General features: G+C 43.1%; 1 protein-coding gene across 4 annotated transcripts in view; it reads left to right on the top strand.

Annotated features, from left to right (window-relative positions):
* HECTD4 (HECT domain E3 ubiquitin protein ligase 4) overlaps positions 1 to 24006 on the top strand; it is a 2216728-nt gene that overhangs the window by 811002 nt on the left and 1381720 nt on the right. For all 4 annotated transcript variants that reach the window (XM_078667422.1, XM_078667425.1, XM_078667423.1 and 1 more), the window contains exons 34-35: positions 3350 to 3534; positions 13158 to 13311. In XM_078667422.1, coding sequence (XP_078523548.1) covers positions 3350 to 3534; positions 13158 to 13311 — 339 coding nt within the window. The remainder of the gene's footprint in view (positions 1 to 3349; positions 3535 to 13157; positions 13312 to 24006) is intronic.

A 24006-nucleotide genomic window follows, 5' to 3' on the forward strand; every position in this document is an offset into this window, starting at 1 on the left:
ACAAGGACCCGTCAACTGTGGACTGTACTGTCAGAGCCTGGAAGCGCATTGCAGGACATATGGGTGTACTATTCGCCTACTCGCCTCTAATGGTGATGGCAAATGACCCCAGAGTGAGTATCGCCCGAGAAGAATTGGGGCGTAAATTCCTAGCCAAATACGCCATAAACACATGGGGGGATCTTTACCTGCAGGGTACCTTCCGCACAGCTGTGCAGATATTTGGGGACGACACCCCCACGATGATGGATACTTTCCTCTACGTCCGCCTCCGACAAAACGTAAAATCCGTCACACCCGATTTTCCGGACGAACCAGAAATCATGGCACCACTGCACTCCCTGCTCCAGGCCACGGTCCCGAAGCATGTAGTCTCCATGTTGTACAAACATGTCCAGGTGGCTCCTTCGCCTCCCTCCTTTAGAGCCCGGCAGGACTGGGACGCTGACCTACCCGAACCCATATCGGACGAGCAGTGGGAAACGAGCTGCTCTCACACACATGCTGTTACCGGAAACACCCGTCTCCGACTGATTCATTATAAATTCTTGCACCGGCTCTATTTCACGCCGGCAAAATTGCACCGCTTAGGCCTCAAAGGCGACGATAGATGTCTCCGATGTGGCATCCCGGGGGCAGACTTTATACACCTAGCATGGGGATGCCATGCGGTCGCCACGTACTGGGTGGAAGTGTTTGACGCTCTCTCGGAAATGCTCGGGCTATCCATAGACCCGTGTCCTAGGTTAGCGCTGCTCGGGCTAGCTCACCCTGCTGTTAAGACGAACCGCAAATTTTTTGCACTGAGCCTCCTCCTGGCCAAACGTCAGGTGGCATGCAGATGGGGCAGAGGGAGAGCGCCTAAATTTAAGGATTGGTTGAGTAGCATGGCTACCTGGCAAGAACAATTACATAACTATGCCGACCTCTTACCTCCTAATTCACGACCCAAAGATCTATGGGGCCCCCTTACCGCTTACCTACTTCACTTACACAATGATGAGCATTCTGTGGAAGAGGGTAATTGAGAGGTAGACTGTAGAGATAACTGCTCCGTTCACACACGGAGGTATGCCCATTCACACACTTTCGAAAGCACTACCCCGACACACGCCTCTAACCTATGCTGCCCCCTGCTGACATGGCTCACTTTGGGACCTGCGTACATGAACACCCGCAGCGCACACTGTTACGCCCCCCCCGCCCCATAACATACGGAACGAGATGTGACGGGATTACGGGGTGACGATAGTCCTCCTGTCCCCCTCTCACCTCTTGTGTTACTCGGACCTAGATCGGAACGGATATTCTCACTTAGGTACTCGTCCATTACAACACATCCATAGCAAGACACAATATCGCACTCTCTGCACGGCAAGCGAGCACAATACCTTCCCCGTGGTTGAGTCACCATTACTGCGACAGTAGTGACACGGCCAGAATTGCCTGACATCCGATGCAGGATAGTGACTTCGACCCTGCGCCCCCCCGCACATCTGTGCTTCATCATTCCACTGCTCCGATACAGAGGCGTCACTGGGGGAAGGGAAAGGAAATGTTATGTAGTTATGATGTTTTACATGTAAAAAATAACCTCATTGCTTTGCTGCTCAAAACCTACAATGTAGTCAAGTTGATCTCCTGCATTTTTCTTCACAACCCATGTCTCATACTAACGCGGCCGGCCCGGTTGGGTTGTAGGCGGCTTGCTGTGTGCATCCCATGACCTTATTAAGACTACATGTCCATCCTATTACGTGACACTGGGGAAGCCGGCCCAAGAATGTGGGTTGTAGGCGCTGAGCTGTATTACATGTGTTTATGACCAATAAAGGTTTTCAAAAAAAAAAAAAAAAAAAAAAAAAAAAAAGTATAAGCGAGCTGAAGGGAAATTGAACGACAGGGAAATTATTCTTTATATTGGCACCTTCTTGGATAGTGAGTTTAACAAAACTGCATTATTGTTGCTTTCTGTTCTCTCTTTCCGTAGATATCTTAGTTTAGTCCATGTGCCAGTCATGTTCTACTCTGTGTAGCAGTGATGCTTTATCACTTTTGTTGATAGTTGAGTGTTCTAGGTTAGAGATTAGCCAGGATAATTTCTGAGACACACTGTGTATATCCTCTTCAATGGGCTTACAGAGAAAAGTGGGTGGGTGTCCAATTTATTTAGGTTATTATGTGTCCTTTTAGTTTCTCTGCATGTCTTTGTGAGATTCTTTCTCTTTTTAAAAAAAAATCTTTTTATTAACATTGATCACAGACTCGCAAAATACATCACAGTGTTCAGTTATCTTAAAAACTTTAGCAATACATTGCACAGTCAAGGGCAAATCATACATTAACGGGGCGTTATCACCCATATCACTCCTCTCCCGCCTCCCCCTCTGCTCCTCTATCCTTCCGCCAGGGACCCCAGATCTGCCGTGCGATTCTCTTTTTTGACTCCCTACCTTGTGTGGGAGCACAATTTAGTAAGCTGTTCCTATCTTTCTGTATTTCTTCTTATTTATGCCTTGGGGCTTGCATCATCTCTGGGAGCCTGCCCAGTCTAAACTGAGCTTTGCCTATACCCGCTGGTTTCTGCATGTACTGGTGTTTACTCCTGTGCTGCTATCCTTTTGCTATAGTCATGGCTTTTCTACCTCACTGAGCCTGTTCCAATCTTCACCCCTCAGCTTGATATGCTTACCAGTTCTGATAAATGCTGACAAACGCTGGGTTAAAACTAAGATGCATGGTGAGCAAAAGAACGATGAGTTGGAGTGCTACCCCTTGCATTGCCAGTGGTTAGACTTATTGCAAGCAGCCTCCCATCAAAGAGCATTATTGGACTTTTGAAAATATTGCTTGTGTGAGGTCCAGAATGTAGGAGACTTGTGCCATTGTCATCTAAGCTTTACATTACTTGCTGAGCCTTCTCAATTTGAAGGAGTAAAACGAGAGCTTGGTCTGCTTTCTCTAAATAAGGAAGCTGTCGTATGGACAACATCTCACCAATTGTTACACTGTGTCTCTTCTTTGTTGATGAGTTTGAGATGAGATTCACACCTATTGTGCCATATATGTCTCTCTGTCGTGTTACAGTATTTTGCATTGTGCCAAACAACCAAAGCATAATCTACTATTCTGGTGTTCCACTCAAGCACAACAAGACAGTGGTTTGATACTCAGTCTTTGGAGTAATTAATATCTATAATTGTAAATGTGCAGTTAAAATGGAAGGAAATAAGCCAATTAATTCATCAGTATTTCAGAGACTTACATCAACTTATTATTGTGTTAGTTCATTAAATGATCCTTTTGTTTCCCTACAAATCATTGTGGGATTGTATCTTCCTGTAAATAGGAGTGAAGAGAAGTGTTTAGTTCGAAGTGGTCTTGTTCAACTAATGGATAGGCTCTGCAGTTTGAGCAGCCAAACAGAATCCAGCTCAAATGAAAAACAGACCAGAAAACAGAAAGTTGCAACTATGGCATGGGCAGCTTTCCAAGTTCTTGCCAATCGTTGTGTGGAATGGGAGAAGGAAGAAGGTATGAACTGCACGTATTTATTGATTTATCTTTATACTGCTTGTTAATTTCGAAAGGGTTGTGCCTGTGTGTCGTTCAGCATGAAAGGATACAGAGGCACCATCTCACCTTTATGAAGAATTGTTTTTTTCCTTCAATATTTGATGGAATCATATGTAGGGGGGAAAAGGGGCCGAACTGGTTGTTTGGGAGGAGGAAGACAGATCAGTAGGTATTCCACCTGTGGAGCTATTTGTTTATATTCATTAAATATTCTAATAAAAACAATTTAAACCTAAAATATTGTATTGACTTACAAAAGGTATTTGTAGCAAACACTTTTATATAGATTCCATGATTAATGAGCATCTGCCAGTGTAACTATCCCTGTAATTCACTCACCCAGCACAGTGGTAGTCGATGAAGTGCAGCCATCAGTCTGCTAACAACTTCCTGAATCTCTACCATCTTGAGTGACAAATCCTCTTCATCACTTTCAAGGGACAGTAACATAAGAAACAATAGCAGGTATAATCTTGTCCTCTCCTCATCACAAGTTAAATTTGGTGCCACATGTGTCTCTTCCAGCCGCCTATTTAATAGCCCTTGACTTTGTACCCTTATATGATCATGTGCTGACATAAAGGAAGCTACAGTCCGAACCACTCCACTTTCCCTCCTCTTTGCAGAAGTAGTGCAGATAGATGCCTTTCATGATGTCGTGCTAAAATGTATGATGATCTATCTATTAAATCTAAGAACAATGAGAGCTAACTTTGTTCCTCTCAATGGCTTCATCTGCACGAGTGTGACCTTGTTCAGCGACATCTTTGGTACAGTGTAGGCTGCTCCCTGTAGTGCCAAAATTGTGTAGCCAACACAACTCATGGCATATCCACTATGTTCAAGCACGTATGCCCTTATTTCCCTGGGAGAAAACTCCTTGTATCCCTGTGGTACACAGATGGGAAGCTAGGAAACAATATCCCACCTCTTCCAACCTGTAATAGACATGCCATTTAATGTTGTGATGGTAGACACATTTGGGGAAAATCTCAGAACTCCTTAGAGAGTGTAAAGCAGTGTAGACCTTACATCAGTTCTCCGGAAACAGTCTCCCTAGGTAGGCAGTCTCATTGCTAATATTAAAAGCTCTGGGGGAAAAGCCTCCTAATTGCAACAGACTTGACTGTTTTCTTGTTCCTCACTAATTATGTTTAGTCCACCTATAATGTACATTGCATAACTAAGATGCTTCTTTGTGGTGTACATTAGAGGCAAGTACAACTAGATGTCATGGTCTTCCTTTTTTAAGCCCCCCCAAAATCCCATTAATGGGTTGATTTCAATCTTTCACAATATACCATTCTAAGTGAATGATGGTTGGTTGTCCATTGAAATATAGGCATATTTCATTGGGCTAATGTTCTCCATTTAAGGTTCTGCTTCCTATTCTTTAGATCACCACATTCTTTTCCCCCTCCCTCAACATAGATGTCTTGACGAGCAGGTGTAAAGCTGTTAGCTGCAGAGACTGTGGACAGATACCCACTGTAGATGAATTTGTGATTTTTATGGCTGATACAGTTTGGTGCTCCAGAAAGGAGATGGCTTTTCAGGTTTTGAATTTGTGCTTCCTCTGTAATTTTTTCAAGGAGCAAAACTTCAAAATGATTAAACTACAGCATGTATGTAACAAGACCGGCTAGTATTTTGACCTCCAGCATGCCTCCTTTTACATGCCTGTGAGATTCACGAAGTTTGAGGTTCAGGTGCGGTAGGGAAAGAACATTTTCAGTTTGAAGCACTTCAGTTGGACCTCAAATTGGTAATTTGAGTGTCAGAGGTAGAATTATTGGCTATTCATTTGCGCAGGAAAGAAAGCCATGTATTCCCCCTACCTTAAAGATTGGATTTATAAAAGCTGATTCTTTGGAGCTTGCCTCATAACTCCTCACAATGACCGACAGCCTCCTTCAGTCTGAAGACTGGGAATATTTCCATTGACAGGAGCAAGCCTTACATCATCCTCCCAGTGCCTGGCAGGTAGGTTTACTGGGACTGCTACCAGCAGAAGCAAATGTTAAATGTGAGAATGTTAAGAACCTTTACACTATGTCACGCCCTAAACAAAGAGACTACATGAGTTATATAAAATGAAGTATGTTTCTGATTTGGTCTACCGCATCAAAAGGCCTTCATGGGTAGATGAGGAAGATGTTGGCCAGTGCTCTGTAGAGAGTGGAGATAGATTGTGTCAGTGAACTATTACAGATATGCATTTCAGAGCTCAGTGGCGCCAAAGCTACCAGTTCTAAACTTGTCTTGTATGCTCAGGTGCATCAGTTGAAAGTTAGGCCCTTTTTTAAGAAACCTAGCTTGGAAAATCATTTATAATTCCATCGGAGTAGGCTGCAGAGGCTAGTGCTCCAGACACCTCTTTAATGGATGAACCTTATCCAGCAGTATAGGGTGGTTCAGATAGATGGGTCTCTGAACCATGTGGCAGTGCGAAGCCCAATATGTTTCCCAAGTCACCCGGGATTGCTCTTTCTCGAAGGTGAATGTCTGTTTGCGGAACTGGTTCCCCAACCATTCTAGGGCCGTGCCAACTATCTATATCTCCATTGTCTAATGGCCTATTTGGTGTAGACCTAATGCACCATCACCTCTAATCCTATATACGACCCTTTAATGTTTTTTTAACACAAATTTTAATGTTAAGTTTAGGTTTATAATGTCTGAGAGTGAACTTATGCACTATTGGGGCATATCTGCCCATGCTGTCATGTCCTCACAGGAAGTATAGTGCACCCTGCCTAGGGATGTACAGCTGACTTACCTTGCAGTGCTGGTAGGCCTGGCACACAAGACACGCAAGCTGCAGTGGCCCTTGGTACCACTGGTACCTTTTACAAAGGACTTACATGTGGGCCAGAGGTGTGCCAATTGTGGAAACAAAGGTACAGTTTTTGGAAAGAATGCAAGCACTGGTATCCTGGTTAGCAGGTACCCAGTGCACATTCAGTTAAAGATGCATCAAAGTCAGACGAAAAGTGAGGGAAACCATGCCAAAAGGGGTACTTTCCTACTTGGGGCTTTCTGTCTAAAGACATAATATGTAATATGTTATTTGTATCAAGGTAGATATGGGGAAAACCCAAAAAGGCTCAGAATATTGAAAGATATGCCAGTGCTTGAAGAACCAGCTTTAACGGTAAGTAGCTTGTTATAGTTTTATTCTCATTTTGGGAAAAACTTAGGAAATGAAAATGGTAAGTGTTTAAAGACATGCAAGGTTTTCAATACATACTCACATAGTATTGATAATGTGTGGTTTGCTGAATTGTAAACTTTCTTATTCCAAGTCTCCTTTTTTATCCCAATATGTATTTGTTGAGCTATTGTATACTCAATGCACTGGAACTTTTGTTTCTTATTTGTACTAAACAAAAAATAGAAATCTCCCCTCTTTTCACCGGATCAGGTATTGTCTCATAGGTGAGGGACACACATCTCCAACTTCTTACTTAATAACTGAACATTCCCTGGATACAGTCACCAACCTTTACAGTGCAGAAGGTTGATGGTAAGTATTGTAAAAAACGAAAACTAGAATAATGAGGATTATTAGCAATAATGCAAACATTGCTTCATCCCCTTCCTCGACCCAGTACTTACTCAGTGATTAATTACCTCAGCAAAATGTTCTGATTCAATCCAGTAGCTCAAAGTAGCAGGCAGTGTGTTGAATAGGTTAATTAACACTTGTAGTCTAATCAGTCAACTGAAATCCCAATACCAACAATAAACTATTGAAACTGAGGTAAAGAGTATCGTAACAAACCAAAATGTTTTGTTTTTCCCCCACCCTCAAACTAGAAACGGGGACAAAAGATGAGAAAGTAGCCCACTTAGCAGCTGTGCAAATGTCTGCCAGCAGAGTGTATCTGGCTTCTGGCCAAGAGGTTGCCATAGTTTCAGTAGACCTTCTCTCACAAATGGAAGACGGTTCACATATATTTTCTCATAGCCCAGGGAGTCGTTTTCTTGACCCACGTATTCAAAGGGAGCACCAGCTCCATTCTTCTCTCTGGCAGTCCCAGAGAAGTATAAATGGCACTTTTCAGATTCAGTGGTCGTTTGAGCAGGATTGTTTATGGATTTATTGTTTGCAAGGCAAGACACTGTCCATTCATAGAAAGTGAAAACATTTGTTCCAGGTAAAGCAATTAAAACATTATACTCTTGTATATGTACTTTTATAATGTGTACCAAATTTGACACCTGCATTTTTATTTTATTTTTAAATCTGTATTTCCACTTTAATACCGCTCTTCATCCACTATATATTGTGCCCGTCTATTAAAAAATGTCAGACAATTAAACAGTAAAATTAAACAGTTTCTATGAAAATTGTAAAACATATATTCAAGGACTTATGGGCTAGGTTATCAATATTAATAAAATGCTGTAATTGGCTGGTAATGGTAAAGAGCAGAACCATAATGTGCTTATTCCAGAACTAGAACAGAAATACGCGTCTAATTTGGGAGTAAGGTAAAGCTGGTGTCTGGAAATGGCAAATTCCAGTGTTTTTTAGTTGTTATACCTTAGCCATAATAACATCAGTCTCTCCCTCCCCTATTTTTTTTTTCTTTCTTTCTTTCCCATCCCCATTCTGCCTTGCCATCCAACCCCCATTTATGGTCAAGTTTCTTGTGTTTCGTTCCAGCACTTCTGTTTATACATTTTGTAGCTTTTGCATGTCACTACGGTTGGACTGAAATACCATCCACCCTTTTAGTATGTGACTTCAGATCAAGTTTGCAACTAATACCTTATACCCCGCTGTTAGAAATTAGGTTGTTAGTTGACTGGGAGATGAACGCTGGTCTAGCAGCCACCACAATCCTAGTCAGGGTAAGAGATAGGCAAACACAGACAGCGCAGAATGACGCTGGGAGACACCGACGGAAAGAGCGGTGCTCCTCTAACCTGAGCTGCAGCCAGGTGGGGTGATGCGCTATCCCCACACCTAATGGTATTGTGGTGGATTAAGTAACTTAGAAGAACCTGGAATCTACAGGTGATATCATTTTTATTTCCACTATTAAGCAGTAGCAACTATTCCGGTCCTGATGAAAGCAGTGGCATAATTGCCACGGATGCTGAAACATGTCGACCCCTATTGCGAACATATATTATGTTAAATCTGTCAGTATGTCACACATTTTTTAGATTTGGGCGAACTGAGAGAAATTATAAAAATTTGTCTTCTACTCAGTTCTATACAATTTTAATAATTTTTTCACGTTCACTTTGCACTGCTATTCAGTTACCACTTACACTATAATTGTCTAAACCACTCATTTGTTCACATACAGTTCAATGGTTACGTTCCAGCCGCGACATAATCTGTAGGCTGTGGACATTTTCTCCTGGGTAAGGAGAACCCATATGATGTAAAAGGGCGGTATAGAACGGCAACTGATGGGAATATTTTTCCCATACCCTTGAGATTTGCCCACTTGTTTTGTCACACTTGTATACACGATTGGGTTTTTCCACTTCCGTTAGTAATTAGTTGTGCCTTGGATGGTTCTCATAGTTGAGTTTCTTTTTCTTTCTCTGACCCCTAGACATTGTTTGTTGTTAGTACTATTGGTTGGGGTATGGGTCGTTAATCTTGCCCTTGGACCCTCTTTCTAACTGTTGTGTTTTTGTAAACCCTAAATTAACCTGTGCTCACCCTCTGGTAGCTTGGCACAGAGCAGTTAGGCTTAACCTTAGAGGCTGTGTGTAAAGTATTTGTGCAGTACTTCAAACAGTAAAACAGAGAAAGCACCACACAAAATTATTCCACACCAAGTTAGAGTTAGAAAAAATAGATTTGACTTTAATAAATAAGACAAGATCAAAACGACAAAAATTCAATTAGTAGGCATGGAGATTTTGATTTTTAATGTTAATAGTGAAAAATAGTTCCACAAAGCGGTATTGGGGGTATCTGGTCACTCCAGACTGGGACAATGTCACAAGCTCAGGCTGACTGCAATGGAGCGCGTACCGGCTACTGAGATCCAGTTGGGCCTGCTGAACAAAGGACCTTAAATCCTGGTTGCGGAGTGTTGTGTGAATCCGCATCGAAGATGCATCGCTCAGCAGAGGCGATCCATCAGTACTGAGATGCAACGAGGCTGAGGGGCGAGGCCCTATTAAATCGACATAGAGGATCCTGTTGATGGGTCTTGCAGTGCGAAGTCTCGTGTCAAGGAAACGCAGCAGAGGCGATGCGTCAATTCCGATGAGTGCTGAAGCTGCAGTGTGGCGTTTCAGCGTTGTCGTCAAGGCTGCAGTCGATATGGGATGCAGGAAACTCGCGCCAGGTAAACTATTACGCAGTGGCTGTTCCAAAGGCAATGTGTCGGTTCCAAGGTGCAGGAGACGGCAGCGACGATGCAAGTCTTTTTGCAATGGGTCCAATCCGCGCAGCAGCAGCGATGCGTCAGTTCTGCTAGGGGATGTGTCGCTCAGCAGAGTAGATGTGTCCGTTCCATTGGCAAGCACCTCAGGCCCACTTTCAAGGGTCCAGGACTGAGATGGTACTACTTGGCTGGGAAGATTCACTGATGGCAGAGTCCTGGTGCATGGTTTGGAAGCCTGTTATGTCCCTGAGGCTTCAGATCAGGAGCCAGCCAGCTAGCCCTTGGAGTCACTCTGGGTTCTGGGGTCAAGTGATACAGGTCCAATCATTTTCACCCAGGCAAGAGGCGAGCAGGCATCAGATCAACACAGCAAAGCAGGAGTCTTGCAGAGTGCAGGCCAGCAGAGTGGCAGTCCTTCAGCATCACAGCAGTCCATCTTCCTGGCAGAGTATCCCCAGGTACTGAAGTAGTGGTGTCTGAGGTCCAGTACTTCTATCCAGTGGTGCATTTGAAGTGGAGGAGACTTTAAAGACATGCCTTTAAAGTGCAAATATGTCCTCTCTTCCTGCTCTGACTCCGGACTCACTACATGGGAGTATGCAGCCCTTTGTATGTGGACAGGACAGCGCCTTTTCAAATGTAAGTGAGGCTGTGCCCAGCTCCTCTCTCTCATTCTCCCAGAGATGGCCCATTGAGACACACCTGAGCTCCCATTGCCTGTGGCTGTCTAGGAGGAATACACAAAGCCCAACTGCTAACTACACCAAGTCATGCAATCAGAGACCATTTACAGGCACCAAATGTCTAACACAAGAAAATGCCAACTTTCTAAAACTGGCACTTTCATTATTGCAATTTAAAATCCGACTTCACCATATATTTGGATTCCAGAGACACCAGACGTAAAGGGTTTATGTCTGTAATAAAGTAATCCCAGTGGTATCATATGGGAGAGGGAGGCCTTACAATAGTGAAAAGCGAATTTGAGAGTTTTTCCCCTACCAGGAGATGTAAAACTTAAGATGTAAAACGTAAGTTCATGTCCTGCCTTTTAAATACACTGCACCCTGACCCCTGGGTTGTCCAGGGCCTACCTTAGGGGGTGACTTACATGTATGAAAAGGGATGGTTTGAGCCTGACAAAAGGTTTATTTTATCGGACGGTTGGAGCTTCGTCAGGTCCCCCAAACAGGATGCACATCCATCAAGTAAGTAAAGATGCAAATGATTTAATCCACTTTATGCGTTGGTTCCTCTTTAATCCAAGTAATCACGTTCAGTCCAAAATGTTCATACTCCAGTTTTTCAAACGACAGGTTCAAAGAGATACTAATCCAGGCTTTTCTCATCAGCACATGGAGGTTCAATATTCCTCATAAGACAACATAGATTCTATATACCCAATGCATTTCGGGCGTCTCCCCTTCGTCAGGGGTAACTGTGATATAAAAAACTTATCAGAGCCAAAAGTGACCTTCGTATACTCAAACATACTCTTGTGTTAATGTGATAACTACATGCAATATAAACCCTCCCATTGTACGCAACCAAAGAATACCATAACTACTAAAACATTTTCCCCTACCAAGCAATTATACGTGCATGAACACTACGTACCAACAACGCTGTGAATTAACCTAAATTAATTAGTGCCAAAACAATTCTAATAGAAACCAAGTCCGTGGAATACACACTATACCCCTGTGATCATGCCGTATACAAAAAGACAGGCTCTGTGCCTGAAACACCCTATAAAAATGAGACTCGAAACCCGCCACGAAAGCGTTTAGAACTAATAATTTAATTGCCCCAATAGATGAAAAGCTCAATTTACCTGTGACAGTGAAACTGAACCAAACCTGCCTGATCCTTCGTGTGCTGTTAACACAAGCTGGTGTATATACTCTTGAATTATACCATGGGCTTAGTACATAGGACATGATTTAAAGCCTACCCATTTATAAGGAAAGAAAGACATGCCGTGCACGTCGTGACACAAAGGGGATATATACTCATAAACAGTGCTGAATAAAAGATGTCATCGCCTGAATAAAGTTGAAAATAAACGAAACGAGAACAAAAAACATGTGACATGAGCAGTCCATCCAATCTAAAAGCCAAACACTGCAAATACTGCATGAACAGTTGTAAACTTATAGTCACTTGATTTTTAACAGTTCTTTGCAATATGAGTGTATATCCAGTGTTTGCAGGTTGTTTAAAAATTGTTCAACGGACTATTGGTCTTCTAAGTGCATCGAACTATGAACAAAATGGACCTACTGTATTGTGTAGACACATTTTACTATAGTCCTAACAGTCGTGATTATTTGCAATTTTAATCCAAACGTGCAAACTATCGTGTGGACAGAAACAAACAACGATACTTTATAAATGTTAGAATGCACTCTGAAAGATCTTCAGAACGTTTATGATGCTCAACAGCAGAATTGCACCCTGCTCGACCAGGTCCTACCTTAGGGGTGACTTATATGTATGAAAAGGGAAGGTTTGGGCCTGGCAAAAGGTTTATTTTGCCAGGCCGACTTGGCAGTATAAACTGCACGCACAGGCTCTGCAATGGCAGGCCTGAGACATGGTTAAAGGGCTACTTAAGTGGGTGCCACAATCAGTGCTGCAGGCCAACTAGTAGTATTTAATTTACTGGCCCTGGGCACATGTATTAGGAATTCACTAGGGACTTATAAATAAATTAAATGTGCCAATTGCAGATTAACCAATATTACCTTGTTTAGGTGAGAGAGCACATGCACTTTAGCTCTGGTTAGCAGTAGTAAAGTGATCAGAGTCCTAGTACCAGCCAGAATGAGGCCAGAAAAGGGTTGGAGGAAAAAAAAGTTTGCGGGGGGAAGAACACCCTAAGGCTGTCAGGTATAACACCTGCCATATTTACTGTATCGCTAGTCATGCTGCTAACCTAAGAATCTATACTATTGGATTGTCTCTGCTGGGAGAAGGATGCGTCTTGCTTGGGAGAAGAGGGAAAGGTATTGATAACTTTAATAGTCCAGCAGTTTGGAAAATGACCGATGTTATTTATCTATTAGGGTCAATTGCCAAATCCTCCTGCAATGTTTCAGGCCATTAGTTGCTACCTCTAAAAGTAATAGATGATTCAATCATATACTGGTTTTAAATTGCTTCTAAGTATTTTATTAGCCTAAAGCAACACCAATTGTTTTACTCCATTTTCAGGTAGTTCTCCAGAAGCTGTGCATTCAGGTCTGGCTCGACAAGTTTCCAGTCTTCTCACAAATCATCTAGCTCGGGCTACCGAGTGCTGTGGAAACCAGGCAGCAGGAAACGATGCCTTGCAAGATGTCCTTAGTCTCCTTAATGATCTTTCGAGGTATGTAGTAATTGGCTAATGTTCCATTTGTGAGCCACTCATACATTGACATTCTACTGGTTGTTTGGATGCTAAGGAATAATTGGTTATCGCTAGATCTTTCACTGTCTGTCGCGGTCGCACTAAACGTGCCATTCAGAATAAGCATTGACAAAGCAAATAGGTGTTACATTTGCTACCTGCTGGCTTTGCCAATGTGATGCTGTGCACCATTGCTGTATAAGAGTAATAAAAAATGTATGGCGTTGCGGTCCTCTTCATTTTGTAGGCATGAGCACTAGGCATGCATGTGCCTACAAAATTATGCAGGCTTTCTTTTTAACGACTGATCTGAGTTGGATTGGTAAAGTGGAGAAATATGAGAGAAGGGCAATGTGGATTGCTAAAATAGCAATCGAGTAAGAGGGAGAGCAACATGGAATTGATGGGGGAGAAGTGCACAAGTGAGAAAGCTACACGATGGGAGAGCTACATAAGGGCAAGTACATCATGGAGGAGTAAGGAGAGAAGGACACAGTGAGTCGGAGGAGGAAAAGAAGCGGAAGGAAGATAGCTGGCAAAAACATGCACTCATTCACTTTTGTGAAGTGTTTAACACAAAAAGGTGGAAGGACACAAGTAGGTGGTAATGCTCCAGGGATGGGACAGACAGACACAAGATGGAAAGACATGCCATTGAATAAGAAGGCAGTAAAGAGTGGCATTAAAGCAAACCAAACTTAGGCATGGGGGCTTTGCGAGCCCCTCCTATGTTGTTGGTAAGCCCACAATGTGTTTGCGCCCAGACTGCTGAGCTGTCTTGTATGCTCGACCCAAAAGGCTCTAATCATTAGTTTTTCATCTACTGTTCCCTGGGTCCACTGCCACAGCACAATCTCTGTACAAAAAAACCACACTATTTCTGATCTAATTTTTAGCATCCAAAGGGAATACTAAAAAGGGTGATTGACCATCTTGTGAAGGAAAGGCCTACCAGAAAAATATCAGAGAGGAGTTTATTCTGCCAGTGTGTTTTTGTTGTTGAGTGACTAAGTAAAAGCTATGATCTGTTAATGAGACTTGTTAGAACTTGTAATCCCCCGCCCAAAAATAAAATGTGTTGTGCTAAATATCCATTTTTAAATAATTAATATGGATACCCCTTTTACTGTGTTCAAGTCTCGAGGGCTACAAACACTCATCCTTCCGGTGTAGCCCAAACATTACCCTCATAGATTATATTGTAGGGCAATGTAGCTCAGTCAAAATCAAGTTAGGAGGACTAGAAGCTGTGGCTCAGATAAGTAGTGCAATTGTATCTGAGGCTGTTTGCCCTCTATTTTTTCTTTTTAGATAGTTTTTTTTAAATTTTGCGATCCAATTAAATTATAGTCCTATGCCGCTTTAAGGAGTGCTTTACTTACGTAAGAATGACCCAATACTGGGTGCAGTGTCATGATGTTAAATGCTAGTGGCCTTGCAATATGTTTAGTGAGACTCGCTTACCAAGTATGTGACAGGGATAATCTCTAGTGGGGACTAAATTGACAAACAATATTTTTTTATTTGAAATTTGTCTGATTACTAAGACGCAAACAATAAATCTTCCACTTATTTTGTGTAAATATCAAAAAGTCAAGGTTTTTAGAATGTTGACTTTGTCCTTCTTAATGATTATTTTTATTACACAGATGTTTGAGCCTGTGCACCTAATGTTGCCATAACAATGGAAATGTAACAAGGGTATTTTCTCATCTCATCTGAGAAACATGTACTAAAGCTTGACCTTGTATCAGAGACTGCTGTTTTGTATGTCTTGAAAAACATCTCAATTAAACCAGAATGTGAATTTTTGTTGTGTTGCTCCGTTACAGTTCACTCATTTCTAATTGAGTTTGTGCTCTTTTCTGCTGGTGTATGGAGATGGAAAGTACTGCCTGCATCTTTTGTCAGTTCCACTGGTCCACACCTGCCTATCAGCAAGTTGACTTCAGATTTGAAAAGGAAAAGTGGTCTGTCAAATGCTCTGTAATCTTTTTCCAAGCATAGCACGTTTCTTATTGGAACAATGAGAGATTTTAACGTATGTATTTTATGTATCCAGGTTTCTACATCTGTGCCTTAGTAGGCATAAATGTTCATTCCAAATATCTTGACCATTACAATACTAGAATGAATATATTTTAAGAAAGGAAAATGGCACTAAAAGGAACGGAGGAGAAGGAAATATGAAACAGGAGGCCTATAATATATAGTCAGTTAAGGTGTAGCCAGAACAGCTAAGTTTTCAAACTGCGTTGAAGGTACTAGTCGCAGCATTAGAAAAGGTCTTCTTTGAAGCAAATGCAGTGTTTAAGGCAGTTATTGGAAGGTGAAGTAAGTCCTTACTTCAAAGCCATCTCTCTGTTCTGAAGATGGTAAGAAGTGTTATGAGGTGGGAGGGGGAGATGAAGGGCCTGGCAGGAGGGTTGAGAAGAACGGCCTTGCGAGTCACACAACAGATGTTGAACTGTAATCTGGTGTGGATCGGTGGAAATGACGTTTTTTTTAGTACTGACAATATGTGATAACACTTTTTCTTCGTAAAGATGAGCCAAATTGTGGTTTGGAAGACTGACTTAAATGGCAGAAAGAGAGGACTGTGGCCTTCTTCTAAAAGTATTGAGGGAAAAAATTTGGATTGGGCCCGCTAAATAATGTGGAAAACTAGAGTTAGTGTGTTGTCCGTAATGAGTTGTAGATCATCAGAGTTTCCCTCTTCGCAAACCTTTTGGGAAGAATGAACTTGCTTCTTCGTTCCCAAAATACTGAACATGTATTTTGCAATCACATCTTACAGCCACCATCCATGGGTGATACTCTTCGTTTTGAAGCGGCTTTGTTAAAAGTAAAATGGGGTAAGTTTGGGCCTACCAAATTATAAGAGACTATATCAATATTCAAAACAGTAAAATCAGGCTCCCCAGAAATATTTGCCTTGTATCTTTTTTACATTCCTATCTAAATATAATTGCTCCCGCTCTTACAAATAGAATGAATCACATGTTACTTCTAGCTGAAGTGCCTTAGGAGTGGACGAAAGGAGTAACAACTCCTCTTTTGAAAAAGTAGAATATAGATAGAGAAGTAAAGCTGTAGGCTTATCTCACTTCTTCCAAAATTTGGAAAACTCATTGAAATAGTTCCTTCCTTGATCATTCCAACTGTCTTGACGCTTCCAAATTTATAATATGTGAAGGTATTTGAAAGGTCTTTCACTTTTTACTACAGGAAAACTATGCTAAATTGGCTACTGCTTTTATTATGCTACGAATTAACTACTGTATCCACCTTTATTTAGGGCTGCCAGACTACCCAATTAACAAGCTGCGAAGAGTCCAAAACACTGCCACTAGATAAGTCTGTGAGCTCAGAAAACGTGCCTCAGTTAGCAAAGCTAGAAAGACCCTACACTCACTTCCAGCGAACCAATGTATTCAATTCAAGAATGTACTATGGCTCATGCACAAGGGTCTTTTATGACAGAAAAATCTCCACTTTCATATCTTTACCCTCTCTATCTTACTGGAAGAGAGCTTCGAACTAATACCCTCATGCTGTTTTTCTGTTCAAAGTTTTAAACATTCAAGATTTGAATGTCAAGCCTTATCCTGTCTTGGTCCACAAAGATCTCATCTCACTTGACGTTTAGAAAAACATTCAAAACAATCACATTTTCTGCTAACATGTTAGCTTTCACTTTTAGTTTGTTTTTAGCGCCAAGATGGTTTTTTTGGTGAATGCACGCTTAACAGATACAATAAAATCTGACAGCTAAGGCTTCAAACTAGGGTTTTGTGTGACACTACAAGATGCTGCCAAATGCTATGCACCAGTCACCCTGTTCAAGACTACTAACCCATCTAATCAGGTAGCCCTAAATCCGACCTACTACAGTCAATTTATCACACTGTAAAACACATAAATATTCCTAAACCTTTGCATTACTTGTATATAAATCCAGTCACAGTTGCAAAGAATCAGCAGACTAATCCTGTATTGAATAAAGGATTGAGTACCTTTGTGTTTTACTTTATCTGATCAGTGTGTTGTTGAAATAAACGTTATAAATTACCTTGTATGCTATAATGATTTCTTCTTGAGTATCATTTGTTTTGTAAATGACTCCCCGATTATTATGGCGTTCATAAATGTTCTGAAGCCTTTGGATTTTACATGCTGTGAGAAGGTGGGGTGAAAATTGTCAAAGGAATTCATTCTATGGTATGTGAGCAAGTTATTCTTTTATCTTTGTGGTGATGAGTTTAAACTTGGCTTTAGAAGGATACTTCTAGCCACAGATTCCTCATCATGTTGGCACTATTCAGGCATCAGACTGGATCTGGAAAGTTTTCAGCAGCACCTCTGTGTGCCGATAGGTGGTGTCCTGCAGCTCCAAGTCAAAGCCATTTAGCTCTGGAAGTACCATGCAGAGCCACTTATGCAGCCACCAATGCTTGCTGATGTCAGTTAATTTTTTTGGCACCTCCAGAAAAGTCTCAGACGAAACGTTTCTCCAAATTTACTCTTAAAAGGACAGAGTTTAAATCTTGCAAGGACTGTTGCAAACAGATGTGCATGACAAACTTGGACAAAGTTTGTTTGTGGTGCCTGGGGACGGACCACAACTCCAAGGCCTGTGACAACTGTGCTCAGATAAACCTAAAAGCCATACCATGAACGTAAAGCCAAACTCTATATTGTAAAGCACAAGAAGAGACTGCACCGTGAACAACCGAAGTCAAAAGGAAGGTCCCATTCCTGCAGCAGGTAGTCATTGCCGTTGAAGTCTTTTGGGTAAGTCGAAGAAGAAACAAGAGGAATCAAATGTGAAAAACAACCCCTTTCTGCCACTCTAGAACTCCAGAGAGGGTGTGATGGCGTCACGGGGCCTCCTGGTTTTATTTCTCAATCGTCATAGCCTTTTCCGAGTCTGGTCCTGATGTACCCGGAGTTCCCAGTTCCGTCTGCAGCATCGCAGCAAGTAGAAGCCTTCAGTTTGCTATGCTGCACATCTTTGCCAGCTCCCTCAGCAGACCTCCAGTATGACTTCAGCCGGTGAGTCCACCCTCTTTGGCGTCGGTGCCCCAGAGATCCACAACTGGTCCAGCACTGACTTTGGTGCACGCTTTGGCTCTGGTGCCACCTCTTGCATCAGGTCCGTTCACATCAACTTCGACGCTGGTGGAAGATATGTAGCCTATCGTGCTATCCAACTCTGAACTCAATCTTCTTTGACCGAAGTTGCGCCAGTCTCCAACTAACATGGAACCCTCTGGCAAACCCCTTTGACTCGAATACCTTGCCCTTACCACATGGTAGTGCCCAGACATTACATAACAGATTTGGCGAGGATTCGGACAACAATTATAAACATTATGTTCCCCAGTACAATGAGGACAAATGGTATGAAGAACCCCAGAATGCCAGCCAATCAATCAGTCAAACAGTATTTATATAGTGTGGCTTATCACTCCTGAGGGCATCCAGGTGCTGAAGTCCCGTTGGCCTTTAGTCGAAGAGCCAGGTCTTGAGTCCCTTTCTTAAGTTGGTGAGTGATGGTGAGGTTTGAAGGTGGAGGGGGGGGTCGTTCCAGGACTTGGTAGCATGGTAGGAGAAGTAACGACTTCCACTGCAGCTTCGGCAGGTGTGGGGGACATGTGTGACGGCGTTGAGCAGAGTTGTTTGGCGGGTAGGTTGGAAAGTCAGGGGGTGGTTGATATAAGTTCCTCGATGGTGTGGAGGGTTTGTATGCGTGGCTTAGCAACTTGAACTGGCATCTCTTCTGGACCGTGTGCCAGTGGAGGCTTATCAGGTGGGGGCTGATGCTGGTCCATTTTGGGAAGATGAGGATGAGTCTGGCTGCTGTGTAGTCTGGAGTTGCATGAGAAGTTGGGTGGTGGTTCTGGCGTAGAGTGCATTTCTCGTCAAGTCAGCTGGTGATGAGGGCTTGAGTGGCTGTTTTCCTGGTGTTGACTGGAATCCATTTAAAAATCTTTTGAAGCATGCAGAGGGTGTGGAAGCAGGAGGAGAATACTGCATTGACCTAGCTCTTCATGGCCAATTTGCTGTTCAGAATAAAGCAGAGGTGGCGGGCGTGGTGAGTGGGCGTTGGAAAGGGGCAGAGTTTGGTGGGCCATCATGTGTCGTTCCACAGTGAGGTGCTCATCATGAAGATAAGCACTTTTGTATTGTCCGTGTTCAGGCAGTTGGTGACCTTATTGAATCTGTAGGTGCAGGCGATGTCTGCAAGCGGAGTCATGTAGACGTCGAAGAGGATAGGGCTGAGGGAGGAGCCTTGGAGGACACCGCAGATTATGTTTTTGGTCTCGGAGGTGAAGGGCGGTAGGTGAATTCTCTGAGTGCATCTTGTGAGGAAGGAAGTGATCCACCTGCGGGTGTTTCCCAGGACGCCTATGTCATGGAGTCGTGAGATTAGTGTGTGGTGGGATACCGTGTTGAAAGCTGCTGAAAGGTTGAGGAGGATCAGGGAATGCTGTCTGACCGTGGTCGAGGAGGTTCCTAATGTCATCATTTACAGCGATCAAGGCAGTCTCTGTGCTGTAGTAGGAGCAGAACCCTGACTGGGAGGTGTCAAGTAGGTTGTTTTCTTCTAGGTGTTCTGAGACCTGGTAAATGATGGCTTTCTCCAGGACCTTGGCTGGTAAGGGAAGCAGTGAGATCAGGTGATAATTCTTGAGTTTGTTGGGGTCAGTGGAGGGCTTCTTCAGGAGGGGTTTAACCAATGCGTGTTCCATGCGTTGGGACAATGGCCATGGTGATGAAAGAGTTGAGAAAATTTGGTGAGTGTACTGCTGATTTCCTTCCGTCCCGGGTTGAAAATGTGGTGGGGCCAGGGGTCCGTCGGAGCTGAGGAGTGAAGAGAGGTCATGATGGCTGTGTTGCTCGGCGTGGTGAGCGGTTTCCAAGAGGAGATAAAGTGGCAGTGTGTGGTGTCCATAAGTGTCAGAAGGTGGCCAAAGTCTGTGGGTTGTAGATCGAAGTTGCTGTAGATATCCGATATCTTGTTGTAGAAGTAGTCCGGCAGGGTATCGCAGAGAGCTTGGGAAGGGCTTATTGTATTCTCAGTGGCAGAAGGGCAGGAGAACTCTGACGATGCTGAAGAGTTAATTCATGTGGTTGGTGCATGCCTCAATGCGGTTTGTTAGGATGTCCTTCTTGGTTTCTTTGAGATAATGGTGTGGTAAATAAATAAATAATACCTCTCTTTTTGACTAGACATATATCATAACAGATAGCTCAATAAATAAGAGTCAAGATTCGAGGTAGTAGGAGTTTTGCAGGTTTAATACAGCATAAGGACAGGAACAGGACAACCTGCATAGGAATAGGATGGCAGGGCCCAGCAGCTGCTGGGGCTGGATCTGGGATGAGCGCGCTGACTTTTAATAACAATACATGAGCATATATACATAACGCAAACACATAGCATTACATTGCAGGAGGCGTAGCAGTGGGTGGAGCAGAAGGCGTGACGCGTAGCAGTCGCGAAAGATAAGGGCGAAAGTAGGTGTAACTGGGCGTATACATAGACATGTGATGCAAACGTAACAGAATATGTCATGAATGGGGCGGAAACCATGGAGGGGGCTACCTAAGGAGCCGGGACCTCTAACCTGATGGTGCGCGCAAACTAGCAATGACGTATCACTAGGAGAAACTGGGGGCTATGAACTCTGTGCTAGGAGCAGAGACTGAAGTCTGGAGAGTCAGGGCGACATGTACCTAAACAGTATCTAGTATCTGATGTTTAGAGAACATGTTGATATAAACTAGAAGTTAGGAGGGGAAAGGCTAACTCGATTCTAAGACTGGACCATGCATTATTCTACATGTAGTGCGTGATGAAGAATATTAAATGACCATTAAATGCAGTATTTCTCTAACGTGGAGACGTGAAGGCTAGACAATGACGGAAACTATTGATGCAGTTCAGTAGCTTAGGAATGCAGAGAAGGAGGACTGAACTGATAACTGGAATCATAACATATTCTTGGCAGACTCAGAGACTGAGCCAGGCTGAGCCGGGCACTGCGAGGCAGGAAGTAAGTGAAGGGTCGAGGATACAGGTGGGGGCTGTATCGCTCCTCAGCGAGGCTTCAGGAGACAGGAGCTGAATCTGGTGTCCAGGCCCTTTTGAGGCCTAGAAACGGGGACTTTATAATAGAATAACGTGCACACTGAGAAACGTGGCAACGTAGCTTTACATAGGCCTGATATTCGTAGTATTCACGAGGACTGGAAACTGGCATACTAGAGGTGGACACAACTGTAATTGCGTCTTTAATCAAACATGGGGAACGCATATGCATATTTAATCATGCACACGTAACATATGATGGATGACACGTAGGGACACAGAACATGGCAAAATTTACTTTTCCACATTCCCTCCTTGTCACTACGTTTCCATCAGGAAACATCAATATTCATGATACCATCTATCATTTCATACAGTATCATTTGCTCGTCTCGAATTATCCTGGAACGGGATTTAGAACGGGGCTTGGGACTAGGAATACAAGAGGTAGCACAAATGCCGCAAATCGCAGGGCCACATTGTATACAGAGACAGCAGCTGAATATGATCGCTACTGTAATACCTAGAAAGGACAATATTTTCCATCCCCATGCGGAAATTATATTCCAGAACCAACCGGACCATGTCCAGGTGCCTGGGTCTTGGTGTATCAGATTGAACATTCAAGACCATGAAATTCGAAGAATAATTACCTAAATTATACACTTCATTTTCTAGATCTAAACCTGTTCTGTGAGGGAGACCTTGCTTGTCTGGGAAACATGTACTGTTAAGAAAAGACATATCTGTTGAGGATGACGTTAACGTGGACCATGCTCCACACGAACCATTATGTGAAAATGGATAAGGAAAAAGTGGCAGAACTCCCTTCGGTGTCTGGAAAGGGGGGAGTCGACCACACACCCAACAATTAGTGGTATTGCTGGTCTGGTGTGAGTAATGTAACATGCGGATGAATGAGTTATTTCGCATAGCGAGGCGGTAAGAGAGTTCATGAGGAGGCAGATCACTAAACGTGTGCTCTACTGTAGCATTAGCAGACTTATTTACATGTGAAACTGGGAAACATAGGTAAAATGCATAACTGGTGCAGGAAATCATAATGCTGAGAAACAATATGAAACATAGAAAAACGATACATCGGATTGAGTTTTGACTAACTCTCTCACTATGGGGGTCTATTTTATACATGTCAGAAACAGTCTAACCGTTTCACCTAGGGGAGGACTTAGACAATCAAACTGACTGACTTATTTTACTAGACCGGAGTTTTAGCTTGTACTCCTGTTGCGGAGTTTTCTCTAACAGGGGAGGGGTTGTAGCAATGTCTTTTGCGGGACAGTCCTTGAGAACAATATTTTGGCAATCCTTCAAATCCTGGGAAATGTTCTTTAAGACGGGTTTCAGTCCATTAAAAAGTTTAATATGAGAAAGGTGCACCCAGCCTTTGCGTCCTTCCAACTTCACGGCTGTACGGGTGGTGAGGAGGACCTGTCGGGGCTCTTTCCAACGAGGCTCCAGCGGACTTGATCTGTCAAAGTTGCGGACCATCACCATGGATCCTGGAACGATTTCGTGCGGTGCCACCTCGGTATTGTCTGGAAATGCGGCGGCAACCTGTGAACGACATGAGTTGAGGGCAGACATCAAGGAAGCTAGGTAATCTGTCAGCATATTACTTGAAACATCGGTAATACTTCGGGGTCTAGGTGTACCCCACATGTTAGGGGGGCGGCCGAAAACGACCTCATACGGGGACAGACCTGATCTGGAATGTGCGACCATGCGCATATAAAATAAAGCGACTGGTAGAGCTACTAGCCAGTCCACACCTTTTTCTTTACACACTTTTGCAATTCGGATTTTCAGAGTCTGGTTATGTCTCTCTACAAGACCGGCTGCTTCAGGATGGCGTACACAATGAAACTTCCACTGGTACCCTAGCAAAAGGGAAACATGCTTCATGAGTTCAGATGAGAATGGCTGGCCGTTGTCAGAATATACGACTCTAGGGAGTCCATAACGGGGGAAGAACTCACGAACCAACTGCTTGGCAGTGGTCGCGGCTGTGTAATCTGGGACTGGATATGCTTCTGTCCACCTGGACAAAGCGCATACAACTACAAGGACATACTTGAAACCTCGACATCGCTCCATCTGAATATAATCCATCTGGAGGACTTCAAAAGGGTGGTCAGGGGGCTGGAATCCACCTTGTTCCACCGGGACACTTTTACCTGGATTAAACTGACAACATATCATACAGGTACGGACTTTCTGCTTAGCTGCAGCTCGTAAATGCTTGTTGAACCAAATGTTCTGGATACTGTCTAACATAGCTTTTTCTCCTAAATGTGCTGGACTATGTGCGGTATTAATAATGACTTGAACCATAGAGTCGGGGAGAAACCATGTGGCTCTACCCTTCGTTAACCATCCTTGATCTGTCTGGACCCCTCCTTGTTCGGACCATTTCTTGATTTCTTCAGGAGTAGCATGTAACTGGATATCTATGACATCTTGTGTAGGGTCCTTAACTGTCATACATGTAGTCGGATCTGGAGTATGTGTCTGTGTCGGATTAACTTGAATGTCTGGAGTCTGTGCTGTAAGCT

Source organism: Lissotriton helveticus, chromosome 11 (assembly GCF_964261635.1).
Source record: "Lissotriton helveticus chromosome 11, aLisHel1.1, whole genome shotgun sequence".
NCBI lineage: Eukaryota > Metazoa > Chordata > Amphibia > Caudata > Salamandridae > Lissotriton > Lissotriton helveticus.